The sequence below is a fragment of the Dermacentor andersoni genome, chromosome 8, assembly GCF_023375885.2.
Source record: "Dermacentor andersoni chromosome 8, qqDerAnde1_hic_scaffold, whole genome shotgun sequence".
Lineage (NCBI taxonomy): Eukaryota > Metazoa > Arthropoda > Arachnida > Ixodida > Ixodidae > Dermacentor > Dermacentor andersoni.
The window spans coordinates 33,019,810-33,042,109 of record NC_092821.1 but is presented as its reverse complement, the minus strand read 5'-3'; the positions used below and the strand labels follow the sequence as shown (position 1 = coordinate 33,042,109).

Here is a 22,300-nt window from a genome sequence, read left to right as displayed (position 1 = left end):
TCCAAATCTTGCAACCCCACAGCCCAGCGATCTGTGTAGCCTGTGTAGATCTGTGTAGATCTGTGTACACGGAACACTCAACAAAGCGCATGATCGTCTGTAATTACGTCGAAGCGGCGGCCATAGAGGTAGGGTCTGAATATGCCAAGTGCTCACATTATGGCCAAACATTCCATCTCCGTAATGGAATAATTCTTCTCTTATTTGGTGAGGGTGCGGCTTGCGTATGCAACGACGCACTCGTAGAATCCAGATTTCCGTGCGTTACTAAGCTGAATGCGTAGGAACGCACGCTGGTGCACGCCTCGACACCCGCGTGCTCCGTTACCTCAGCAGATCGAAACAAAGAAAGGGCGGATCACCTGGTACAGTATCTGCCTTGCCAAGGAGACATTGCATCTTCTTTACTAGACACGGGAAATCAACTGTGATGCTCCTTACTTTTTACAACGAAGTCATCGATCTTCTTAGAGGATATCACTCACCAATGTCACTGTTACCGGCATGCCTGCAAAAAAAGAAAGAAAATGAAAGCCCCCACAATACTGTTATAAAGCAGTATTGGCCTGCTCGTCCGGTTAATATGCAATGACCAAGTGATCAATAATAACCGGGCCCCGTGGTATCTTTCACCTCGTTCATATGTATGTATGTATGTATGTATGTATGTATGTATGTATGTGTGTGTGTGTGTATGTATGTATGTATGTATGTAGGTAGGTAGGTAGGTAGGTAGGTAGGTATATATATATATATATATATATATATATATATATATATATATATATATATATATATATATATATTGTTTCTAAAGAAAAATCAAGAAGACATTCGGCCGTCTGCCAGAACGCCTGTTTACTTCTGTCTCCTCATGTTCTCTAGAACCCGCCGTGCGAGCACCCTAGCCTGAGTACATCGCTTTCTCCTCATTAGACTCGGCCACACAGCCGAATATAGCTCTGACGGTTGTGAGGGCACACTGGTGGTGGAAAACCATTGCATGCAATACGTGGGAATCCAACTAGTCGTCCTTATGATCGTCCAATGAACGATCACTTCTCTGGGGATCGGCCCTCATTGTTACGATTTGGTCGCTGCTTTTGTCGACGATTATCTTGCCGCAGTTGAACGCAATCTCGCACACTGAACCACCGTCTGTGTCACAAAGCGAAGTCGATCGCACTGGTTACGGTGGGCCGCAGTCCGAAGGTGAACACAGGTGCTCGAACCGGCTACTCTTGAAAACGCGTCGCTGGCAACCGAACTGTCCCCTGTAGAACTTGCACAATCGACAGGAGATGAGTGGCCCACGATGTGGATTGTGAAAGGTGGTGTTGCGACATTTTCCAAGTTCGGAGCAGGGGACAGCTGTACCTTCGCCGCAACCTATCGTCTCTTGCGCGCCTCCTCTTTTGTGCGTTTATTGCAGTATCCTATCAGCAAATGAATGTCTCCGCATTCGGCTGACGACTGTAGCGAACTCAAGAGGTGCGGTTCCGACAGGGTCACAAGTGTTTTATGTCCAGGTTCTGTCGACAGATTGACGGGTTGTTGGAGTGGTAGCGATCTATCATCGGAGCTTGACGAAGCACTAGATGATGCTTTATCCTTACCCACGACACTGTAAGATAATGACGTGACTGCGACACCCAGCGAGGAAGCTGGCCGGAGCTCTTCAATTCGAACCTTGTTGTCAGCGGCCGTCGTTTCGAGCTCAGCCTCGAGCATGCGCCCGGAGGCTTCACTGCAGTGTGCCGCAAATGGGGCGGTGGTACACCGAGCGATATCTACCCCCTGGTGTGGGGCTGATATCGTCCTCCGGTGATCCGGCGCAAAAGCAAAGCGTCCGAGCAAAAGCGAGCTTTGCAAGTGCGTCGCCGTGCGTGGTGAATGGGGTGTCATCTCGGGCTCTGACAGGGACGGTGCAGTGTAGGTTGTCGAAGCAGAGTCCGAGACCTGTGGCGAAAAAAGTACCTGGCAACCGCGGTCTACAGCAGGGCAGGCCGCGAGCCCATCTGCCAAAACCTTCTCGGGTTCGCGTGCAGCGGCAAGATCGTGCTGCTCCCGCGCTTCGCGGGGTTGCCATCGCAGAAGCTCTGGCGGCAAGGGCGGCTATGCAAAAGTAGGAGTGCACCATCCACTTCGCCACTCAGGGGTGTAAGGAGTGTTACTCTGATTGTGTAAGGGGGTTACAAATAAAGGCATAAAAAAAGAGTAAGCAGCCTTCTGAAGTCTGGTACACAAGATACGTCCCAATGCAGGGCTCTTCAACATTACTGGAAAGATCAAAACATGGAAAAGGAAAACCTGAAGTAATAGAATTCCACATAGGCACACTTCAAGGAAAAAAGCACCAGTAAAATTAGCATAAGGCACTAATACAAGGAAGTACAATACAGGAAAAATTAACAGATCAAGGAATACATTGCTTAAAAGAACATTACTGGAAAAAGACGCAAGAAAGCAATAATATATGCAGGGCATACAAGTGAACACATGGCCCAGCATAAAATACCGGCTGATAACAGCGAGATAGCAATGTATCAATAGAAGTAAAAAGATAGCAAGAAGTTCGCAGCACATTGCCAAGTACAAGAAAAAAGATGAAGTGACTTGTAAGTGCTGTTATGAAAAATGCTCGTGGAGATGACGAAATTTTTTTTTATCCGACTTGGAATAAATGTTATCAGGAAGATTGTTCCACAAGCGAATGACCGTAATTAGTGCGGTAAAGTTAAAAGCCTGTGTCATACCGTACATGCGAGCAAAAAAGTGGTTATTTAATCGTTGAGGCAAGTTTGAGGCGATCTGGATATGCAGTGTGGATTGTGTGGCATTAAACATATTCGTGAAACAAGAATAACAGGGCGATATTACGGCCAAGACCCAGAGGCTGGAGGGAATGACCGAGTTTGATTTGCCTTACGCTGGAGAGGTTGCTAAATTACGTGAGATGAATCGGGCATCTCGCATCTGGACTGATTCAAGAATGTCGATTAAGTAGGTAGGATGTGGCGACCAAATTGATGATGCACACTCGAGCTGTGGGCGAACAAATGTCTGATAGGTCAATTTGCGAATGTTGGAAGGCGAATTATCCAGATTACGAGGTAGGTAACCTAATGTCCTTGAAGCTTTTGCGCAGATGGCTGCAATGTGGTCTGTCCACGAGAAGGTTTCGGTTAGGTGAACACCCAAATATTTATGACACTGTATGCAACACTTCTTTACTAGTGACGTTGTACGAAAAATGTGAGTTGTCACGCTAGCGACTAAAAGAAATTACCTGATATTTTGATACATTTAGAGCCATTAAACGGGTGTTACACCAATTATGAATTAGGCTAAGATCATCTTGAAGGGCCATGTGGTCGTCAGTACCGTTAATTGATCCGTAAATAATGCAGTCGTCAGGAAAAATACGTAAGCGAGAATTAACAGTAAGTAGCAGAACATTTATGTAAATTAGGAAGAGGGCCCAGAACTCTGCGCAGAGGCACACAAGAAGCAAAGTAAGAAGGAGACAAAGCAATACTGTTAACTCCTATGAACTGTTGACGATTCGTAAGCATATATATATATATATATATATATTGTCACGTACGAGTTCGCGCCACTGAGGACAAAATGACGTTGGCAGGTGAAGAGGAGATTGAAGTGTCTCGAAGATCGCTTGATGGTGTTAGCCTCGTCACGAGCTGCGCCCTTGTAACTGTATATATCATGAATACAAAATACATATATTTTCTCCCCATAACATTTTCGTGGAGCGCAGGGTAATCTCGCCACAAGCCGGCCCTGAATCTTCGCAGTGGGCGTCACATCGGTTCCACTGTTATGGCTACTGACGCTGCCTCCGCTGCTCAGACACCAGCGGAAGTAGTGTTAACCCAGCTACGTCACCCGGGAATCTTCATCGACACTGGCAACATCGACGTCGAAGGCTGGCTGACGTCGTATGAGCGCGTCAGTAAGCACAAGTGGGATTCCACACTTTTGCTGGCCAACGTGATATTTTACTTGGGAAGAACCGCGAAGATATGGTTCGAGACGCATGAAGCCGACATTGGAAGCTGGGACTCCTGTAACGAAAAGCTTCGCGATCTTTTTGGAATACATGTGGCACGCCAAATGGAGGCCAAGCCAGAGCTAGCGTCTCCAGACAAGACATCAGCCGACTCTTACGTCGCGTATACTCAAGACGTTCTGGCCCTCTGCCGTAAAGACGACGCGGACATGCTGGAGGCCGATAAAGTCGGACACATCTTGAAGGGCATCGCGGATGATGCGTTCAACCTCCGGCTTTGCAAGAACTGCTCAACCGTCGAGTCCGTCATTAAGGAATGTCGCAATTTCGAGCAAGTGAAGATCATACGCATCGCACAACGCTTCGACCGACTTCCGAATACGGCTGCCACTTCCTCCTGCAACGAGCCTCCAGCGTCACACAACGACCCTCCGGTGTCACATCCGCCTACAACGCCAAGCTTGACACAGGTCCCCCGTCGCGAACTTGATTGAGTCTATGCCTCCAAGTTCTCACTGCCCCCATGCGCATGAAAACATGACCATCTCGTTTATTGAAGCTGTCGTCCACCAAGAAATTGATACCATGGACATCCAGTCTGGCGTTCGCCCACGTCCCACCCCTACCGCTCCTGTCATTGCCTCTGCTGCCCCTCGACAGTCGTTCCCGAATCGATACCGGAACCTCTCTGAGTGGCGAGCACCGGATGACAGGCCAATTCGCTTTGCTCGCTCCGTAGTAGCCGTAGTTGCTCCACCACCGTATTAGCCGCTGGTACTCCTCGCCTTGACCATATGCTGATCGCCGCTTCGACCGAGACCCTCGGCCGCTATCGCCCCTCTCTGAACCACATCATGTCGGCCTTCCCTCTCTGGGAAAAACCACTAGCCGCTCTCTCTCGCCGCAACGCCGTTAATCCCCTTCGCCTACACCTCGACGTCCCTCACCCTCGTCTTACGCGGGTCGCATCTCGGGAAACTAAACAATGCAGCCTCACCTCTCCCGCTATCCTGTCTACCCACCCCAAGGCACCGAAACCGATACAGATACCTGCGTTTTGTCGATCTCCGACTTCTCACGCATCGCCAACGAGCAACGTCGTGATCCATATTCGCGATTCATCATCGAACGCCTTACCATGGAACAACAGGACGCTTCCCTCCATAAGGTACTTAACCAGGACGGGACTTTATACCGACGCAATATGCATCCACATGGTGCTGAACTGCTTCTCGTCGTTCCCCAGCATCTGCGCTCAACAGTTCTCTCGCAGTTACACGATGTGCCCACCGCTGGTCGTTTGGGTGTCTCCCGTACGTACGACCGTGTGCGCAGGCGATTTTTCTGGCCTGGACTATATCGCTCTGTTCGAAGCTACGTCGCTGCCTGCGAGCTTTGCCAACGCCGCTAGAAACCTTCATTGTCTCTCCCGTTGGGCACCTTCAGCCTAGAGATATCCCCAGTGAGCCATTCTTCCATGTCGGCCTGAACCTCCTTGGCACATTTCCAACTTCATCCTCGAGCAACAAGTGGGCGGCCGTTGCGACGGACTATACCACGCGTTATGCAATAACGCGGGTTCTCCCTATGAGCTGCGCAACTGATGTACCTGATTTTCTCCTCCATGAAGTGATCCTACATCATGGTACCCCACGTCAGCTACTGACTGATAAAGGCCGCTATTTTCTTTCTATGGTAGTCGACGACCTTCTCCGCTCTTGATCAACGTCCCACAAGTTTACGACGGCTTACCACCCACAGACAAAAGGACCTACCGAGCGTCTCCACCGTAAACTCACGGACATGGTCTTCATGCACGTGTCCGATGATCACCAGGGTTAGGGACTGCTCCTTACCTTTCGTGACGTTTGCAGACAAATTATCGCGTCACGATATCACTGGTTATTGTCCAGCAGGTCCACAACGTCAGCAGGAAACTGAACCTCCCGGTCCCGTCGTGAGGGACGCCCACTCCATGAGAGCCCGAAAGCTCTCGTGGTCTGCAGGACCTTGAATAATGTTGATTTTCTTCTTTCCTATTCTCTATTCTATCTATTATATGGCCGTGACCCACTCCTGCCTCTTGACTCGCTGCTCCCTTCCGATCAGGCACGTACCCAGGATATTTTTTCGGGGGGGGGGGGGGCCCACCACCTCCATCATCATCATCATCATCATCATCATCATCATCATCATCATCATCATCCTGTTTTATGTCCACTGCAGGACGAAGGCCTCTCCCTGCGATCTCCAATTACCCCTGTCCTGCCCCAACCGATTCCAACTAGCGCCCGCGAATTTCCTAATTTCATCGCTCCACCTAGTGTTTTGTCGTCCTCGATTGCGTTTCCCTTCTCTTGGTAACCATTCTGTAACCCTAATGGTCCAACGGTTATCTAACCGGCGCATTACATGACCTGCCCAGCTACATTTTTTTTTCCTCTTGATGTCAATTAGAATATCGTCTATACCCGTTCGCTCTCTGATCCAAACCGCTCTCTTTCTCTCCTAACGTTATGCCTAGGAATCTTCGTTCGATCGCTTTTTGCGCGGTCCTTAACTTGCTCTCAAGTCTCTGCCCCATATGTCAGCACTGGCAAAATGCACTGATTGCACACCTTACTTTTCAATAATAATGGTAAGCTTCCAGTCAGGAGCTGGCAATGTCTGCCGTATGCGATCCAACCTATTTTTATCTTCTGTGAATTTCCGTGTCATGATCAGGGTTCCCTGTGATTAATTGACCTAGGTAAACGTACTCCTTCACAGTCTCTAGTGGCCGACTGGCGATCCTGATCTCTTGTTTCCTTGCCCGGCTATTTATCATTGTCTTCATCTTCTGCATATTAATATTCTACCCTACTCTTACACTCTCTCTGTTATGGTCTCCAATCATTTGTTGTAACTCGTCTGCATTGTTGTTGAATAGAACAATGTAATCGGCAAACCGAAGGTTGCTGAGATATTTGTCGTCGATCTTTACTCCTAAGCCTTCCCAGTTTAATAGCTTGAATTCTTCTAAGCACACTTTGGAGAAATTGTGTCTCCCTGTCTGACCCCTTTCTCTATAGGTATCAGCCTGCTTTTCTTGTGTAGAATTAAGGTTGCTGTAGAACCTCTGTAGATATTCTTACGCGAAGGACGAGTCAGTAAGACGAGAAACTATTTACAGATTATATTTACAACGGTTGCAGCGTTGACCGGTTAGATTCACAGCACGAGCCCAGTTCGTTCTTCCTCCTCTTTTCTGGAGTGATGGCGCCTACGCGCCTCGTTCAAACAAACAAGTACCACACGCATGTAGCAACATTTTCCAAGCTTTTTACGTAAGCGTTCTGTACTCCTTGATTACGTAGTGCCTCTACGATTGCTGGTATCTCTACTGAATCATATGCTTTTTCGTAATCTATATAAGCCACATAGAGAGGCTTATTGTACTCTGCAGGTTTCGCGATAAGCTGATTGATGACATGGATGTGATCCATTGTAGAGTATCCCTTCCTGAAGCCAGCCTGTTCCCTTGGTTGACTGAAGTCCAGTGTTTGGAGATTATTTTGGTAAATATTTTATATAATACAGGGAGTAAGCTAATCGTCCCATAATTTTTCAATTCTTTAACGTCTCCTTTTTTGTGGATTAGTATAATGTCTGCATTCTTCCAGTTTTCTGGGACCCTTGCAGTCGATAGACACTTCGTATAAAGAGCCGCCAGTTTTCCAAGCGTTATGTCTCCTCCACCTTTGATTAAATCGACTGTTATTCCACCTTCTCCTCCCGCTCTTCGTCGTTTCATGTCTTGCAGGGCCCTTCTGACCTCATGGCTAGTTATAGGAGAGTTTCTGTATCCTGTTCATTACTGTTTCTAAGTGAGATATCGTGACTCCTCTGGGTACTGTATACAGATCAGCTTGGAATTTTTTCCGATGCATTTACTATATCTTCGAGATTGCTGATGATATTATCCTTCGTATCTTTTAGTGCATACATCATGGTTTGTCCTATGCCAGGTTTCTTTTTTACTGATTTCAGGCAGCGTTCATATTTTACGGCTTCTTCAGTCTTTCTCATGTTATAGTTTCGAATATCAGTTACTTTCGCCTTGTTGATCAGTTTTTACAGTTCCGCGAATTGCGTAACGCTGTGCGGCCGCCAGTCCCATACAAACGCGTAGAGCGCAGGACTCTGCGATTCTAGACGTACTGCGCTCACCGCGAAAGATTAGAAAAACACCGACATAATCACAGCAGAGAAGTGGCTACGTGAGGCGGTTCGACCGATAACTGTAGAAGCGTCATTCAAAACAAGTAATTGTTCTCCACTTCCGGCGGCGTTTTCTCTACTTCCTTTTTAAGTAAACAGATGTTGATCCATAAATATGCTCATAAACAACGGTTAACTTTTTTATTATTCGCTTTTGCTTGCAGTTTGGTTGTTGCCTTGGCTCTCTCCCTTTATAGATCGTTTAATTTCTCAACTCCTTGCGATTTTTGTTTCCAGTTGCCAATTTTGCACGAAAAGTGCTATACAATTAGGGAAAAACAGACGAGGTAACGGGCGACAGTCATCTTGCTTATGGGTTTAAGGGTTATTGCAGGGTTTCATGATGGACGCTCTTTCACATTATTTTATTTCCCACCTTACCTAACCCATATCACGTGTATATGGTTCCGGGCATCTGCCAGCGTCGCGGCGAGCCGTAACTCAAGGAAATAATGAAGCAAAGGGATAAGTTAAACGCAATTGGCGTTTTCTCCCGCCGCAACTTGTTCCATGAGAGTACAGACCAGCTGAGTAACAGCCGCATCCCTCTCCTGGTCCCAGGATCAGCCTAAACAAAGCAGGTTGAACTAACAAAAGCAACAGCTATGCGCGTGACGGTTGAATAGATGGTGACAACTGAACGCATCTCGAGTTAATCGCGCAGGTGCGGAATCTATGAGAAAACTGTCCTTCACATTACAAGAGATGCCGATAACTACCGCCATCGAAAAAGAGTGAAAAAGGCAGCACAATGCTGACCGATGAACAGCTGCCAAGTCTCAACATTGATCTGGCGGCGCTTTAGGAATGTGTGAGGAGTGGTGGCGTGGGTGGGGAGGGGGGGAGGGGGTATGCCACTTGATTTCGGGGGGGGCCCGGGCCCCCCCGGGCCCCCCCTTGGGTACGTGCCTGCTTCCGATGCCAACGCTACCAAGTTCTACGCTCACGAGGCCATTGTTCGCGCGGCCACAGATTGCCCGTGATCGTCTTCTGGCGTCTCAAACTACCCAAAAGCATTTACGACAGTCGTCGTCGGAACGTTCATTTCAGTCCTGGGTCACTTGTCCTGCTTTGGTTACCCTCCCGTCGAGTCGGCCTCTGCGAAAAACTGCTGTCACGATACGTCGGGTCAAACCGAGTTCTTCGCCAAGTCACCAGCCTCACATATGAGATATCACCTGTGACTTCAACGTCTTCTGCCCCACCGAGAACTGATATCGTGCACGTTTCGCGACTAAAGCCTTATAACTCACACGCCGATTGACCGCCCTGAAGAAGCATCGAGACGATGCTTCTGCCGCCGGGGGTTAATCTCACGTACGAGTTTGTGCCGCTGTGGACAAAATGACGATGGCAGGTGAAGAGGAGATTGAAGCGTCTCGCAGATCGGTTGATGGTGTTACCCTGTTGACGAGCTGCACCCTTGTAACTGTATATATTGTAAATACATATATTTTCTCCCCTCAATAACACACACACACGCGCACGCATGCACACGCACACACACACACACACACACACATCGCTTGATAAGCAGTTTTCTCCTATTTTCTGATACCATGATTTGACTAACGCAAGTTGACAGTCGCTTAAGGACTCTTATCAGATTAGAATGCGAAAGGGACATTATTCGACGTCTGTTCATTTTATTCTACCTTAATTAACCTTAATCCACATTACACCATATTAATCCACGTTAATCTACCTTAATACACATCATATTACCTTAGCAGACTCTAACTCACCTTGATCCACATTATTTCACCTTGATTTCCTTTACTTTACCTTAATCTACTTCACTCCACCTTAACTCATCTTACTCTAAGTTTTTATAAAATTAATATTCACGCATAAACCTACAACACGCCTTTGATGATTTTTTATGCCATTCGTTGCAGACAACGCCGGCTTTTCTGCCTCTTGGACATATAATGCTTTCGAATTATTACTCGGGCCCCTCTGTTTCCTTTATTATTTCTTTTTAGAATGAAAAACGAATTTGTTACGTTTAATCGCGCAACACCAAAAGAATATAAGATACAAGGCAAGCGCTTCGATCAAAAGCCTCCAAAAGTGTGTTTTGCATAGCCACAACCTCGAAATTTTCACAAAAACGCTTCGTAAAATGCACCATGATAACCGTAGAATGTGTCGCAAGTATGTATGGTGGTGTGCAGTAGGCCGCGACATTGAGCTGGATTCCAACAAGCAATTTCAATGCACCATTCCTGTGGATGTGCAATCATAATGTGACTTATTACAAGTCTGTAGAACAAGCAATGCCCCATGCCCGCGGATGTCAAATCATAATGTGTCTAACTACGAGTCTGTATGATGGTGTAAATTGGACCACGTGTCACTAAGTTTGCGTCCAGCAAGCGGCGTTAACATGTTATTCGCGTTCATGCGAAATCTTTATTTGCCTAATAAAAATCCGTCCTTCGTTCATATATATATATATATATATATATATATATATATATATATATATATATATATATAATCAACGAGAAGAAAGGGGTTAACCAAGGAGCCCGATTTTTATTAGTCATATCATAAGAAGCCAACAAACACTGACACCAAGGACAACATAGGGGAAATTACTTGTGTTTAATAAATGAAATGATGAAACGACAAATTAATGGAAATTAAAGTGGATGAAAAAACAACTTGCCGCAGGTGGGAACCGAACCCACAACTTTTGCATTTCGCGTGCGATGCTCTACCAATTGAGCTACCGCGGCGCTGTTTTCCAATCCACTTTCTTGGGTATTTATGTGTCCTAGTAGAACCCTGGGAGTGTTAGCCAGCGCCGCCACTCACAGACCTTGACGGCGGAAGGACGTCCACGCATCTCATAGTTTCAGAATGAAGTTTTTTGAGTTCACAGCAAGAACAACGTACAAATAAGTATACAGAAGGAGGCCCGAGAGCACTAGGCTGTAGGGGGACCTCCTGTGCAAGGTTATAAAGAAGTGTAGTGGCTAAAGTAAAACAGTATTAGATCAGTAGTAAACGTAGTTGAATTAAAACAGGAAATTAAACGCAGATAAATATAAAAAATACCCAGCGAAAATTAAACAAGCAACTATATAAGAGATGAGCATAAACCTAATAATTAAGTATGCTAGAAAACAATTCTTTATAAATACCGAGTGGTTGAGATAGGTAACTGGAGCGTTCGAAATGGATAAAGCAGAAAAATGTGCGGTATATCGACAATAATTAAGGTAAGCGTTACCCCTTGTCGCGATACAATAGGTAATGTGACTGAATGAAGGCGCTATGCAGCGTAATAATGACGCACTGTTAAAATTCTGACGTGCTCTGATCAATAATCTAATATCGTCAGCTAGTTTTCTTTGTAAGTGCGCAACGTGGTTAGTGTATTTTCAAGTGACATATAGCAGGCGCCCATAACAATCCCTAATCACAGCCGTCGTCTACACGCACACCCCGCGAACGGCTTACTCCGTCTCTTATCTGCGCTTTCGTTATCAAAAAAAGAAAAGCCAACACAGCCGACAAAGCAGCGCCAGCATAAAAGTTGTTTTTCGACCGACCGAGCGCGCTCGGCGTGCACAGCTTTCTGCACAAGGAAGTATTGCGCTCATCCGGCCGGCAACTGCAGCAAGTGCGTGAAAGAGCAGTTACGAGTACGCAGGCCCGTTTAGCTGTTGCTGCCGAGCTCTGTTTCTGTCGGGCCACAAATGGATACAGCAAGCCCGGCTACCCTTGCAACGGCGGCTGCTCTGCTATTGAGCGCTGCCGCCGTCGCCTTCCTGTTTCTAGTAAGGTGAGAAAGTTTTCTTCCGAGATCAAGCTGGGCTGTTGTCTATAGCTTTCTTCTTTCGACAAGCATCACATATCCCCATACGAATGATTGCCGTGTCTCCACTTGCTACAGCCCGTTGCGAACGAGACACGATATGAAAAAGAAAGGAGAGGAAAGGCAGGGACGTCAACCAGACGAGCGTCTGGTTTGCGCAAAGAGAGAGAGACAGAAAAGGCAACGCGGTTGCCAGAGCCGGTTTTCAGACACGGGTTTGGTGTGTCTGGTGTGCACGTGCTGGTGCATATGGTAAGTGCGGTCTGGTGTGTCTGGTGTACCTGACCTGGTGCTCTTGGTACGTTCGACGTGTGTTTGGTGTGCTCGCCTGGTGTTTTCTGTATCCTGGTCTGGCCTTCTTGGGACCATGCTGGTACCTTCATGCTGGAGTTTCATGCTGCAGAGCACACATTTAGTTTGGTGAACAATTAGTTGATATTTATTCTTTAGATGACAAGTTGCTGTAATATAGAGGTGGGACAGCAGTGCGAATACTTCTTTATTTGGTACATTAAATGAAAATTGATTTTGCTTTGACAATATGAGCATAAAGTCACTTGTCAAGGCAAAGTGCTATATATGAGCTGCGTAGCTTTATATTTCTAGCTAAATGCTATCGCAGCTTGATGCCCAGAGAGATACAGGATAAACATTATACAAAAGAGCACACGAGTGTAGAATGCTCATCCGCTCTGCAGTGGCTGGTCCCCTCACTCTAACGGCTTTAGCTGCACTTTTCACTCAGTTGACCAGGTTGAACTGGTCCCTCAAGCCGGAGCTGGACTTTATTAAAGGTTTATGTTTCCGTAGGCCTTCTTTAACGATATTTGAAACACTCGCAACACTGTACAAGATCACATTAATTTTGCAGTTGCATTGCATAATTGTTAAAAAGGTATTTTCACCTACCAGATCATCCCCGCCAAGCCGTATCGCCGAGCTTTCAACCAGCGCCGCAGACATCCGTAGCTGTTGATTTGAAATAAAATAGAGTTTATTTGTTATTTAAGGATTATCTTACTCGAACAGCAGTTTACTCGGAAATCCATTGTATGGCATCGTTTTGTGAGCGTATTTTGTTTCTCACAAATCTGTTCACAAAAATGCCAGGAAATCATTCAGTTAAAGTTTAACTAAAGTCTTCGAAAGTATACCTCTCACATCGGTAAGAATGCTAAGCATTTTTTCCATTTTCCATGTACGGTCAGATCAGCTTCCTAGTAGGGAAACTCTGCAGGTAGTTGGTCAGCATTGCGCAGTAAAATACTTACCCACGAACGTTAACTACCCAAGTTAACTACTGTTCCGTCATCTGCCGTACAAGTTCCACCACAAATATAAATGGACAGTTCTAACTCCGAAAATGAATGGTCCGCTGTTTCTCTATTATGCCATATGACTTTCACTCACTGCCGTTCTTTATAAAATGTGGGTGTAATCGAGCTTGCAGATTTTTATAAATATCAGTTATCATCAACATTATCAGCAATATATTAAGCCCTTATGAAATAGAACGAAATAAAAGCACGTCTCGTTACTCTTCTCGGGTACCTGAATAGACCCACATATATTGCATTTTAGGACAAATTACACGCTGCAAATATTTCGCTACAACGTTCATACGATATTAAATAACGGGCTGATGTACATTACCAAGCTAAGCATTTGTGAGACTTTCTAGTTGCCCAATTTCTTCTTCTCTTGAGAATACTTAGTGCGCCTCATATGTACATTCGAATTGGTGCTCATACAATTTATTCTCTTCATATCTAGGACAGTTCTTGAATAAAGTAAGCAAAACCATTTTCAATTACTTGATTGCTGAATTCAAGAAAATTCTTATTTGATAATTTTCTTGCCTAGGTTTCTTAACTATGTGCTCGGTTTGTATTGTTTATGAGCAATTGTTTCTTTAATTGTGTATTTATTTGAAGCCCACCTCTTTAATGCATTATCAATTTATTTTTATTTTTTGGTTATGTTTTTGTTTATGTGTGGCATGCTACTAATAGCCATGTCACCATGTACAGGGCTTTGTCAAGTTGATCACCTTTCCGTAGGTATACGTTCGCTTAACAAAGTGAACAATGGGTGACTGGGTTACCTGTATTCATGAGTGAGTGTTGCTATTGTTTTACTTTTTTGCACTGAATGCAGGAATATCACCAGTACAGAGTCCCCAGTGCTACTCTGTCCACTGCTTTCAAATATCGACTTACTTTGCCATCTATTTTCAGATGGCGACAGAAAACTTTTGATTTCTTCCGAGAGACTGGCATCTCCGGTCCACCCCCGAGTATATTCTCGGGCCATTTCTACCAATTCTGGAACGAGGTACGTTGCTCAAGGTTCCTTACGGTGATGATGTTGATAAAAACAAAAATCTTGTTTGTCGTCAGGTGGACAGCGCCCTTATTCTATGACGTTTCGCTGGGACCACTCCAGCACTCGCTGGGTATAGAACTCGTTTAAGTAAGGCCAGTAACGTTTTAAAATGGCCCGAAGAATATAAACGAAGCTGCAACAATTAAGAGCTTGGCCAGGCCTTGCAATAATAAGACATGCTATTGAGTTGATTCTCCATGGAGAGTCTACTCAAGTCATCACAAAGTTTGCACGAAGGCAACAAAATTTATGCAGCGAATTTTGTAAGTGGGAGAAATTTGTCTTCATGATAGTTTCTTTCACGTGAAGGTAAAATGAAGAGTAAAGTAATGCTTGTTGACATTGGTTAGCTTAATTTGATTTTGTTTAGGCCTCTCTTCGAACGCCTATCTCGTTTCTGCTCTCCCAGTTCTTTCCTCGCGGTGAATCAGCCGACGTTGTAATGGCTTCAATCGATAAGCACATATAATAAATAAAACATCGCATGAATGATAACCATGATGATTCGACGATGCTGCCTCGGTAAGGTCGTTTCTTGTCCATACCATCAGCAAGCGAATGTATTCGTGTGTGACACCCCTTACCAAAGCTCTTACAGAAATTGCGTTGCATTCTATTAACACATTCCGTGGACTTTATGTTGAAATGCAATTGAATGCTATGGATGGTTTTTGCAAGAGAACTGCCAAAAGGAGCGCTCAGCAGGCAAGCAGCATGATTACGTTTGTCTTAGAACAGACTGCAGTACTCACCCTTCAAGCCGGCCCGCAGGGGCGTCTGCGTCAGCAGGCGTTTGGTGTGCTAAGACACCACGTACCCGAGCACACGAGAGTTGGACCCTGCCGCGTGTAGCCGTGCGCGGCTTAGCCGTGTCCGGGGAAAGGGAGATCCTGGGGGTTGAGCCGATTCCGGGTGTTCGGACCGTTAAGGTCCCCGTCGGTGGCAACACACCTCTTCGGCCTCTGCTTCACGTAGACGGCACCCCCGGACTGACCCACCCGGGGCAATCGGTAGTTGCCTTTTCCTGTCTCTCTCTTTGTCCAGCTTTCGTCTTTCAATCCCTTTTCATCTTTTCTGTTGCCTCCTAGCTTCCGCTTCCTTCCGATTTTTCCAGGCAGCAAGGGTTAACCTTGTTCGAATAGCCAACGTAGGTTATCTCATATTTGGTTATAGTGATTACGTACAGCTGGCGTTTGCAAGACCTGTTTTTACAGTCCCTGTAGCGTCCCCTTGTAGGACTCCACAGTGGGTGGCTGGCGTTATTGCCGAAAATTAGGTTCTTCTATGGCAAGCTCCTTCCCTCCCCTCCCTGATCGCCCTCAGAAAAGAGGGCGCACCGAACATGTATTTGAGTTCTTTGGAAGTCAAAGACCCAACTTCCCACGATTTCACGTCATTCACTGGGAAAAATCAGATACACAAGCACGCACAATGTCCCCATTTCTAGTTTCAAAGTCTTCAACTGAGGCTCTTGGTCCAGGTTACAAGGCATCAAGGATGGCAAGTGGAGATCTCCTCTTGGAGCTCCATGACCTGAAACAATTCGAAAAGTTGCCCAGTCTAGTGTCATTTCGGGATGTTCAAGTGACAGTGATTCCGCACCGCACTATGAACACTACCCGCGGCGTTGTCTCAGACGATGATTGACATCAGCTGACAGAGGCAGAGCTCCTGGAGGGCTTCAATGAGCAGAATGTCGTTAATTTGAAAAGAATAAAAATGAGGCGAGATGGTAAAGAAATTGTGACCAAACACCTAATCAGTCAAAGGTCTTCTTAGAAACGTTGATGACGTGCAAGAGCACATCCACGAACACAATCCAAAAGTGCTGTGTTTACAGGAACAAACCTAAAATCAAAACACAAACTTTCTCCGACAGTATGTTACGTTTCGCAAAGATCGCGATGAAGCTGTCGTATCATCGGGCGGTGTTGCCATTGTTATTCATAAAAGCATTGCGTGTGAACTTTTACAGCTACAAAATCGTCATCAAGCAGTGGTGGTTCGCGCTGTTCTCCTGAACGTCACCTGAACGTTCACTGAACGTTCTCCTGAACATCACCATTTGCTCGCTTTACATACCCCCACATTACAAATTAAATAAACATGAACTTTTATAGATGAATTGCCAGAACTTTATGTTGTTCTTGGCGAGTTCAATGCACACAGCTGCCTGTGGGGCGACTCTCGTATAGATGCGCAAGGTCGTCTTGTTGAACAGTTCCTTCTTTCATCCGGTGCGTGTCTTCTGAATAAAAAGGAACCCACATATTACTGTCTTGTAAACAGAACCTTTTCTTCAATTGATCTCAGCATAGTCTCCCCGTCTATACTGCCCGAACTTGAATGGGAAGTTACCAACAATCCTTACGGGAGCGACCACTTCCCCATACTGCTAAGAACATCTAAAGAGAGGCTCCTAGGTGGAAAGTTGATACAGCCGACCGGGAGAAATTCCGAACTCTCACTAGTACCTCATGGGATGACATGTCTTCTTTAGGAATTGATGGTGCTGTGCAGTATTTTACATACTTTATTATAGATGCCGCATCTAAATGCATATTTGAACTAAGTGGCTTGGCATGCAGATGGCTTTTCCCGTGGTGGAACGACGAATGTAGGATAGCTCGTAAGAAACAGAACAAAGCGTGGGGGTTGCTACGCGCTTCTCCCACTGCAGAGAATCTTATCAACTTTAAGAAAGTAAAGTCCCAAGGCAGAAGAACCCGCCGACAGGCCAGAAGAGAAAGTTTGCAGAAGTTTTTATCGAGTATCAACTCGTTTACAGATGAGGCCAAAGTCTTGAACAGGGTTAATAGGATAAGAGGGCGACAAACATATTCACTTCCTTTGGTAGATACACAGGGCGATGCACTGCAAGATCAGGCAGACTCACTTGGGGAGCACTTGGAGAGCGTGTCAAGTTCAAACCATTATCCGCAATCCTTTCTCAAATATAAACAAATAGAAGAATCTAAGCCACTCATAAGAAAATGTCGACAGAATGAACCGTACAACTGTCCTTTTAGTATTTCCGAGTTGAGAGCTGCCTTGAGCGCATGCAAGAGCTCTTCACCGAGATCTGACAGAATCATGTATGAGATGATCAAAAACCGACACAATGACACGCAAGTTACACTACTCGCACTTTTCAACACTATTTGGGCTGTAGGATACCTTCGAACCGCATGGAAAGAAGTCATTGTGGTTCCTGTTTTGTAACAAGGCAAAGACCCTTCCTCAGTGGCAAGTTACCGCCCAATAGCCCTCACAAGTTGCCTTTGTAAGGTATTTGAAAAAAATGAGTAATCGGCGACTCATTCATTTCCTTGAAATGAGCAAAATGCTTGATCCATATCCGTGCGGCTTCCGAGAAGAGCGCTCCACAACCGATCTGGTACGTATTGAAGGGAATATCCGTGACGTATTTGTACACAAACAGTCTTTCTTATCGATATTCCTCGATATGGAGAAGACGTACGACACAACATGGCGCTACGGAATCATGAGAGATTTGTCAGACATGGGCGTTCATGGTAATATGCTAAACCTAATAGAAAGCTACAAGTCCAATTGTACCATCCGGGTAAAGTCGGCATTGTACTGCCACGTCCTTTTACACAAGAAAGTGGTGTACCTCAGGGAGGTGTGCTCAGTTGCACACTCTTTATTGTTAAGATGACAACACTTCGTGCTTCATTACCACCGGCCATTTTTATTCCGTCTACGTGGATGACATTCAAATAGGTTTCAAATTCTGTAACCTTGCAGTGTGCGAGAGACAGGTGCAACATGGCTTGAACAAAGTGTCACAGTGGGCACTGAAAAATGGATTTAAAATCAATCCTCACACAAGTTCTTGTGTTCTTTTTACAAGAAAGAGAGGCCTAGAACTGTGTGGACAACAAATACCTGTCAACAAACAGCAAAAAGTTCTAGGTATTATACTGCCTATAGACTCACTTTCATCCACACATTAAATATATTAAAGAACAATGCCTAAAGACAATGAACTTAATGAAACTTCTATCGCAGACTACATAGGGTAGTGACAGGACGTGTCTAATGAATCTCTGCAAGAGCCTAATTCAGTCTCGATTGGATTATGGTGCCGTGGTATATAATTCTGCCACCCCTAGCGCGCTAAAGATGCTGGATCCTGTTCAGCATCTGGGTATCCGCTTGGCCACTGTCGCTTTCAGAATAAGCCCGATTGAAAGCTTATATGCCGAATCGAAGGAGTGGTCACTCCACCTGCAGAGATCATACATCAGCTTTACATATTTCCTTAATGTGCACTCTAATCTTGAACATCCATGTTCTAATAACATTACCGATGTGACGTGTGCCACACTTTTCCGCAATCATCCCTCTATAAGACAGCCTTTCTCGCTGCATGTGAAGGAGCTTGGCGATGAAATGCATGTCCCACTCATCGAGCATCGCACCTAACCTAACCACAATGCACCTAACCGAGCTCTTACCTCATTGGGAGTGGCAGGTGATAGAATGTGACATAACCTTTCTAAAAGTTACAAAGCACGCTCCAGAGGTCGAAATCCGAATGCATTTTATAGAACTTCAGTACAAGCACTCGTGCAGAGTTCTACACAGACGCTTCCAAGTCATATGCCAGAGTTTCCTATGCAGCCGTCGGTCCATCCTTTTCGGAATTCGATGTACTACATCCATAAACGAGTATCTTTACGGCAGAGGCCTACGCATTATTGTCGGCTGTAAAGCATATAAGGAAATCAAAACTCCAAAAAGCCGTTATATATACAGACTCCCTAAGTGTGGTGAAGGCCTTAATGTCATTCTGTAAGCACCAAAATCCAGTAATTAATTAACTCTATTCCGTGCTTTATAAAGCATATATATCTAACCAGCGTGTAATTATATGCTGGGTACCTGGCCATAAGGGCATCGAGGGTAACATTCTGGCGGACCAGATGGCCACATCAATTTCATCGCATGCATCAATTTCATCGCAGACCTGAAGCCCCTCTTACGAAGGAAACTACTGAACCACTGGTAACGCATGTGGGACGCAGAAATAAATAATAAACTGCATGTGATAAAGTCACAGTTAGGTTCTTGGCCCTCCAGAAGAAAATCACAGCGAACAGATGTGCTATTCTGTCGTCTCAGAATAGGACACACATTTGGCACGCATAACTTTTTACTCCATGGAAAAGATCCTCCAACCTGTGGTAGATGCGGGGAGAGGCTGACCGTCCTCCACGTCCTCCTGGAGTGTCGGGAAGCCGAATTTGAGAGAAAGAAATATTTTACCCTAGCATGCCGACAGCACATCTCCCTTCATCCTGTAATATTACTCGGCCCAGAACCACTCTTTGACACCAACGCAGTCCTAGGTTTCCTGAAAGATGTTGTGTTACATGTTATTAGCTCCACACCCCATTCGTAGCGTCTCCTCCCTTCAGAGGATGCCGCTGTGATAGCTGCTTCGTATAGTGCATGCCTCTAGGCCCTTGTGTTTCAAGGGCTCTGGCGAGGCAGTAGTGCTCCAGGTAATTTTACCACCTCGCATATTTTCTATATTGCATCATTCTTTCACGATAGATTTTAATACTCATAGAATGTTATTTGTTATCGACATAATCTTATTACAGATAGATTTTACGCACTCGAGAGTGACTATTGTGAGGCCCCTTTAAAGCCACATCACATCAACTTCATAGAACTCATACCTACAGTGCAAACTCATCACCACGGACCTGGCGCTGTTTAGCCATACTTGGCCCTTGCGCCAATAAACATCCTACATTCATTCATTCTTCAAGCCGGCAAGAAGCACCCATGACTCGTATTGCTTCCAGTTCGACCTGCCTTATTATATGTGCGGGCTCTACTATCTGCATAAAAGCAACACTGATCGAATTACAGGCCTCATTTGACGTCTCGAGGGCGCCCGGTCATTTGTGAAACGTGAATGTCACGCTTACATTGCTGATTCTGCGACACACGTTATCGAATATAGGGAGGCAGAGTGTTAGCATGCCATTGTATGGTTCAATGAGTAATATGCGTTTTTTGGCTTGCCAGTACAAGCGCTGTACCTAGTTATGCGGACGGAAAGAGATATTTTTGCTGTTAATATATGTTTCTGCATTTTACTATTGATTCGAAAGCGCCAAATGGCCCATTGAGAGAAAGAACCGGTGTCTGTCTTCTGTAGCAAAATATAAAAATCACCACCCCTTCCAGTCGGTGAAGATGGCGAAGCTGTGTTAGTTACACCGAGTGTACTCCCGGAGCTGCTGACGTGTTTTCGCGTCTTGGCCGCGCACTTCGGTATCGGCCTCCCGGCGCTGCCGCTTAAACTCGGCATCTCTGGCACGCAGCGGGGGTCGGCCCTACGACGACGGGCCCGTTCACGAGCCAGAACTCGCTGACGCTCGGGGCAGGCAGCTTCTTCCTCAGGAGTACGCACTACTTGTGGTCTTCCTATAGATATAGCTGGAATATAATGCATGGAACCACTAATACAAAACTCCTGTATTTTGGGCCCAAGGCCCACCACTGGAGATGCCGACGCTGCTGTCGTTTTGACGTTTGGTTGGATTGGTTTGACGATTGACGTGGCTGCTGGCACTTCTTGCTGGCGCAAGAAGCACTTGCGTCTTCTTTATGAAGGTGCACGTGGCACAAATACGATGGAGGCTTGTAAAGATTGTTCGCAAGCATTTTTACTTAATAATAAAACGATTCCAGACCGCGCCCGCGCCCGGGTGTGCAGGAGAAGGGAAAAAATACCGCCGCGATCAGCGCAACCGGCGTAACGCGTTCCAGGTAGCGTTCAATAAGCGCGCGCCCGAAACCGAAAGTTTGGTTCTGGTCTCAATGTCGGCGGCTTGGTGCGCTGCAGTCCATTCAGCCGCTGGGCTCTAAGGGAGTGTCGGCTCTTGCTGAATCGTTTCGCTATGCTCCTAGTATCGCGTTTCAATCGCTCGGCGTTGTTCGTTGGCCGCAAACCGCCAGCATAACATTTGTTTCTTTCGCGGCGGGGTGCAATCAATCGTCGATAAATTCGAGTCCGTACTCATTCGATGGCCGAAATTGCACCTTGTGACAACCGTATGAGATTCGCGTGTAGGATAGCATTCTCACAGTGAGGGAAGAGGTCACTCTAACCCCTTTCACCATGTTGAGCTCTTCTTTTCCTCTCCCGCTAGGTCACCTGGCCCCTTTTTAGCGAAAGCGGGCAACGACGGCACAGGGTCCGCATAAACAGCTTCGCTGTAAAGACTGCACCTAAACTCAGGTTGCCATTGGCTGCGACGCCGCGTCACAAGCTGCGCCTCGGCGGAGCAGACCGGGCAAAAGGAAACAAGTGCTGCTGGTTCGTTCCCGGCGTCCGTGACACGCTGTGCTGGTACCGTAGGCTGCTGCTGCTGCTGCTGACTCGGCCAGCATGTACCGCTATGGTACATTACTCGCAGCGAAACACTCCAGGGACAACTCAGTGCCGTAAAATTGGACATCAATGGTTTCGCATTCGCTACTCATGGGAAGTGCTTACGTGTCCTCGGAATTTTTGATATCCGCTATTTCGTATTTACTATTCGTAGTCGAAAAGCTTGCCATTTTTCCACATATTTTAGCATTGGCACAAATGTTTTCTTCTTTCAATACTTCGCATTTGAACGAAACTGACTTAATTTTTTTGCGTCATTCTCGTAGTGCGATTCTCGTCTGGTTTCGCTACTCGTCCAGAGCTTCAATGCCATAGTTATTGCTGTATATTTACGCTATATTTGTTGACGTTCGCC

General features: G+C 45.9%; 1 protein-coding gene across 3 annotated transcripts in view; it reads left to right on the top strand.

Annotated features, from left to right (window-relative positions):
* LOC126526470 (cytochrome P450 3A24-like) overlaps window positions 1-22,300 on the top strand; it is a 109,226-nt gene that overhangs the window by 22,632 nt on the left and 64,294 nt on the right. For 2 of the 3 annotated variants that reach the window (XM_055068209.2, XM_050174386.3), the window contains exon 2: window positions 14,357-14,453. In XM_055068209.2, the coding sequence (XP_054924184.2) occupies window positions 14,357-14,453 (97 nt within the window). Of the gene's footprint in view, window positions 1-11,904; window positions 12,087-14,356; window positions 14,454-22,300 lie in introns of those variants that run through there. The other variant, XM_050174388.3, reaches the window with a different exon arrangement.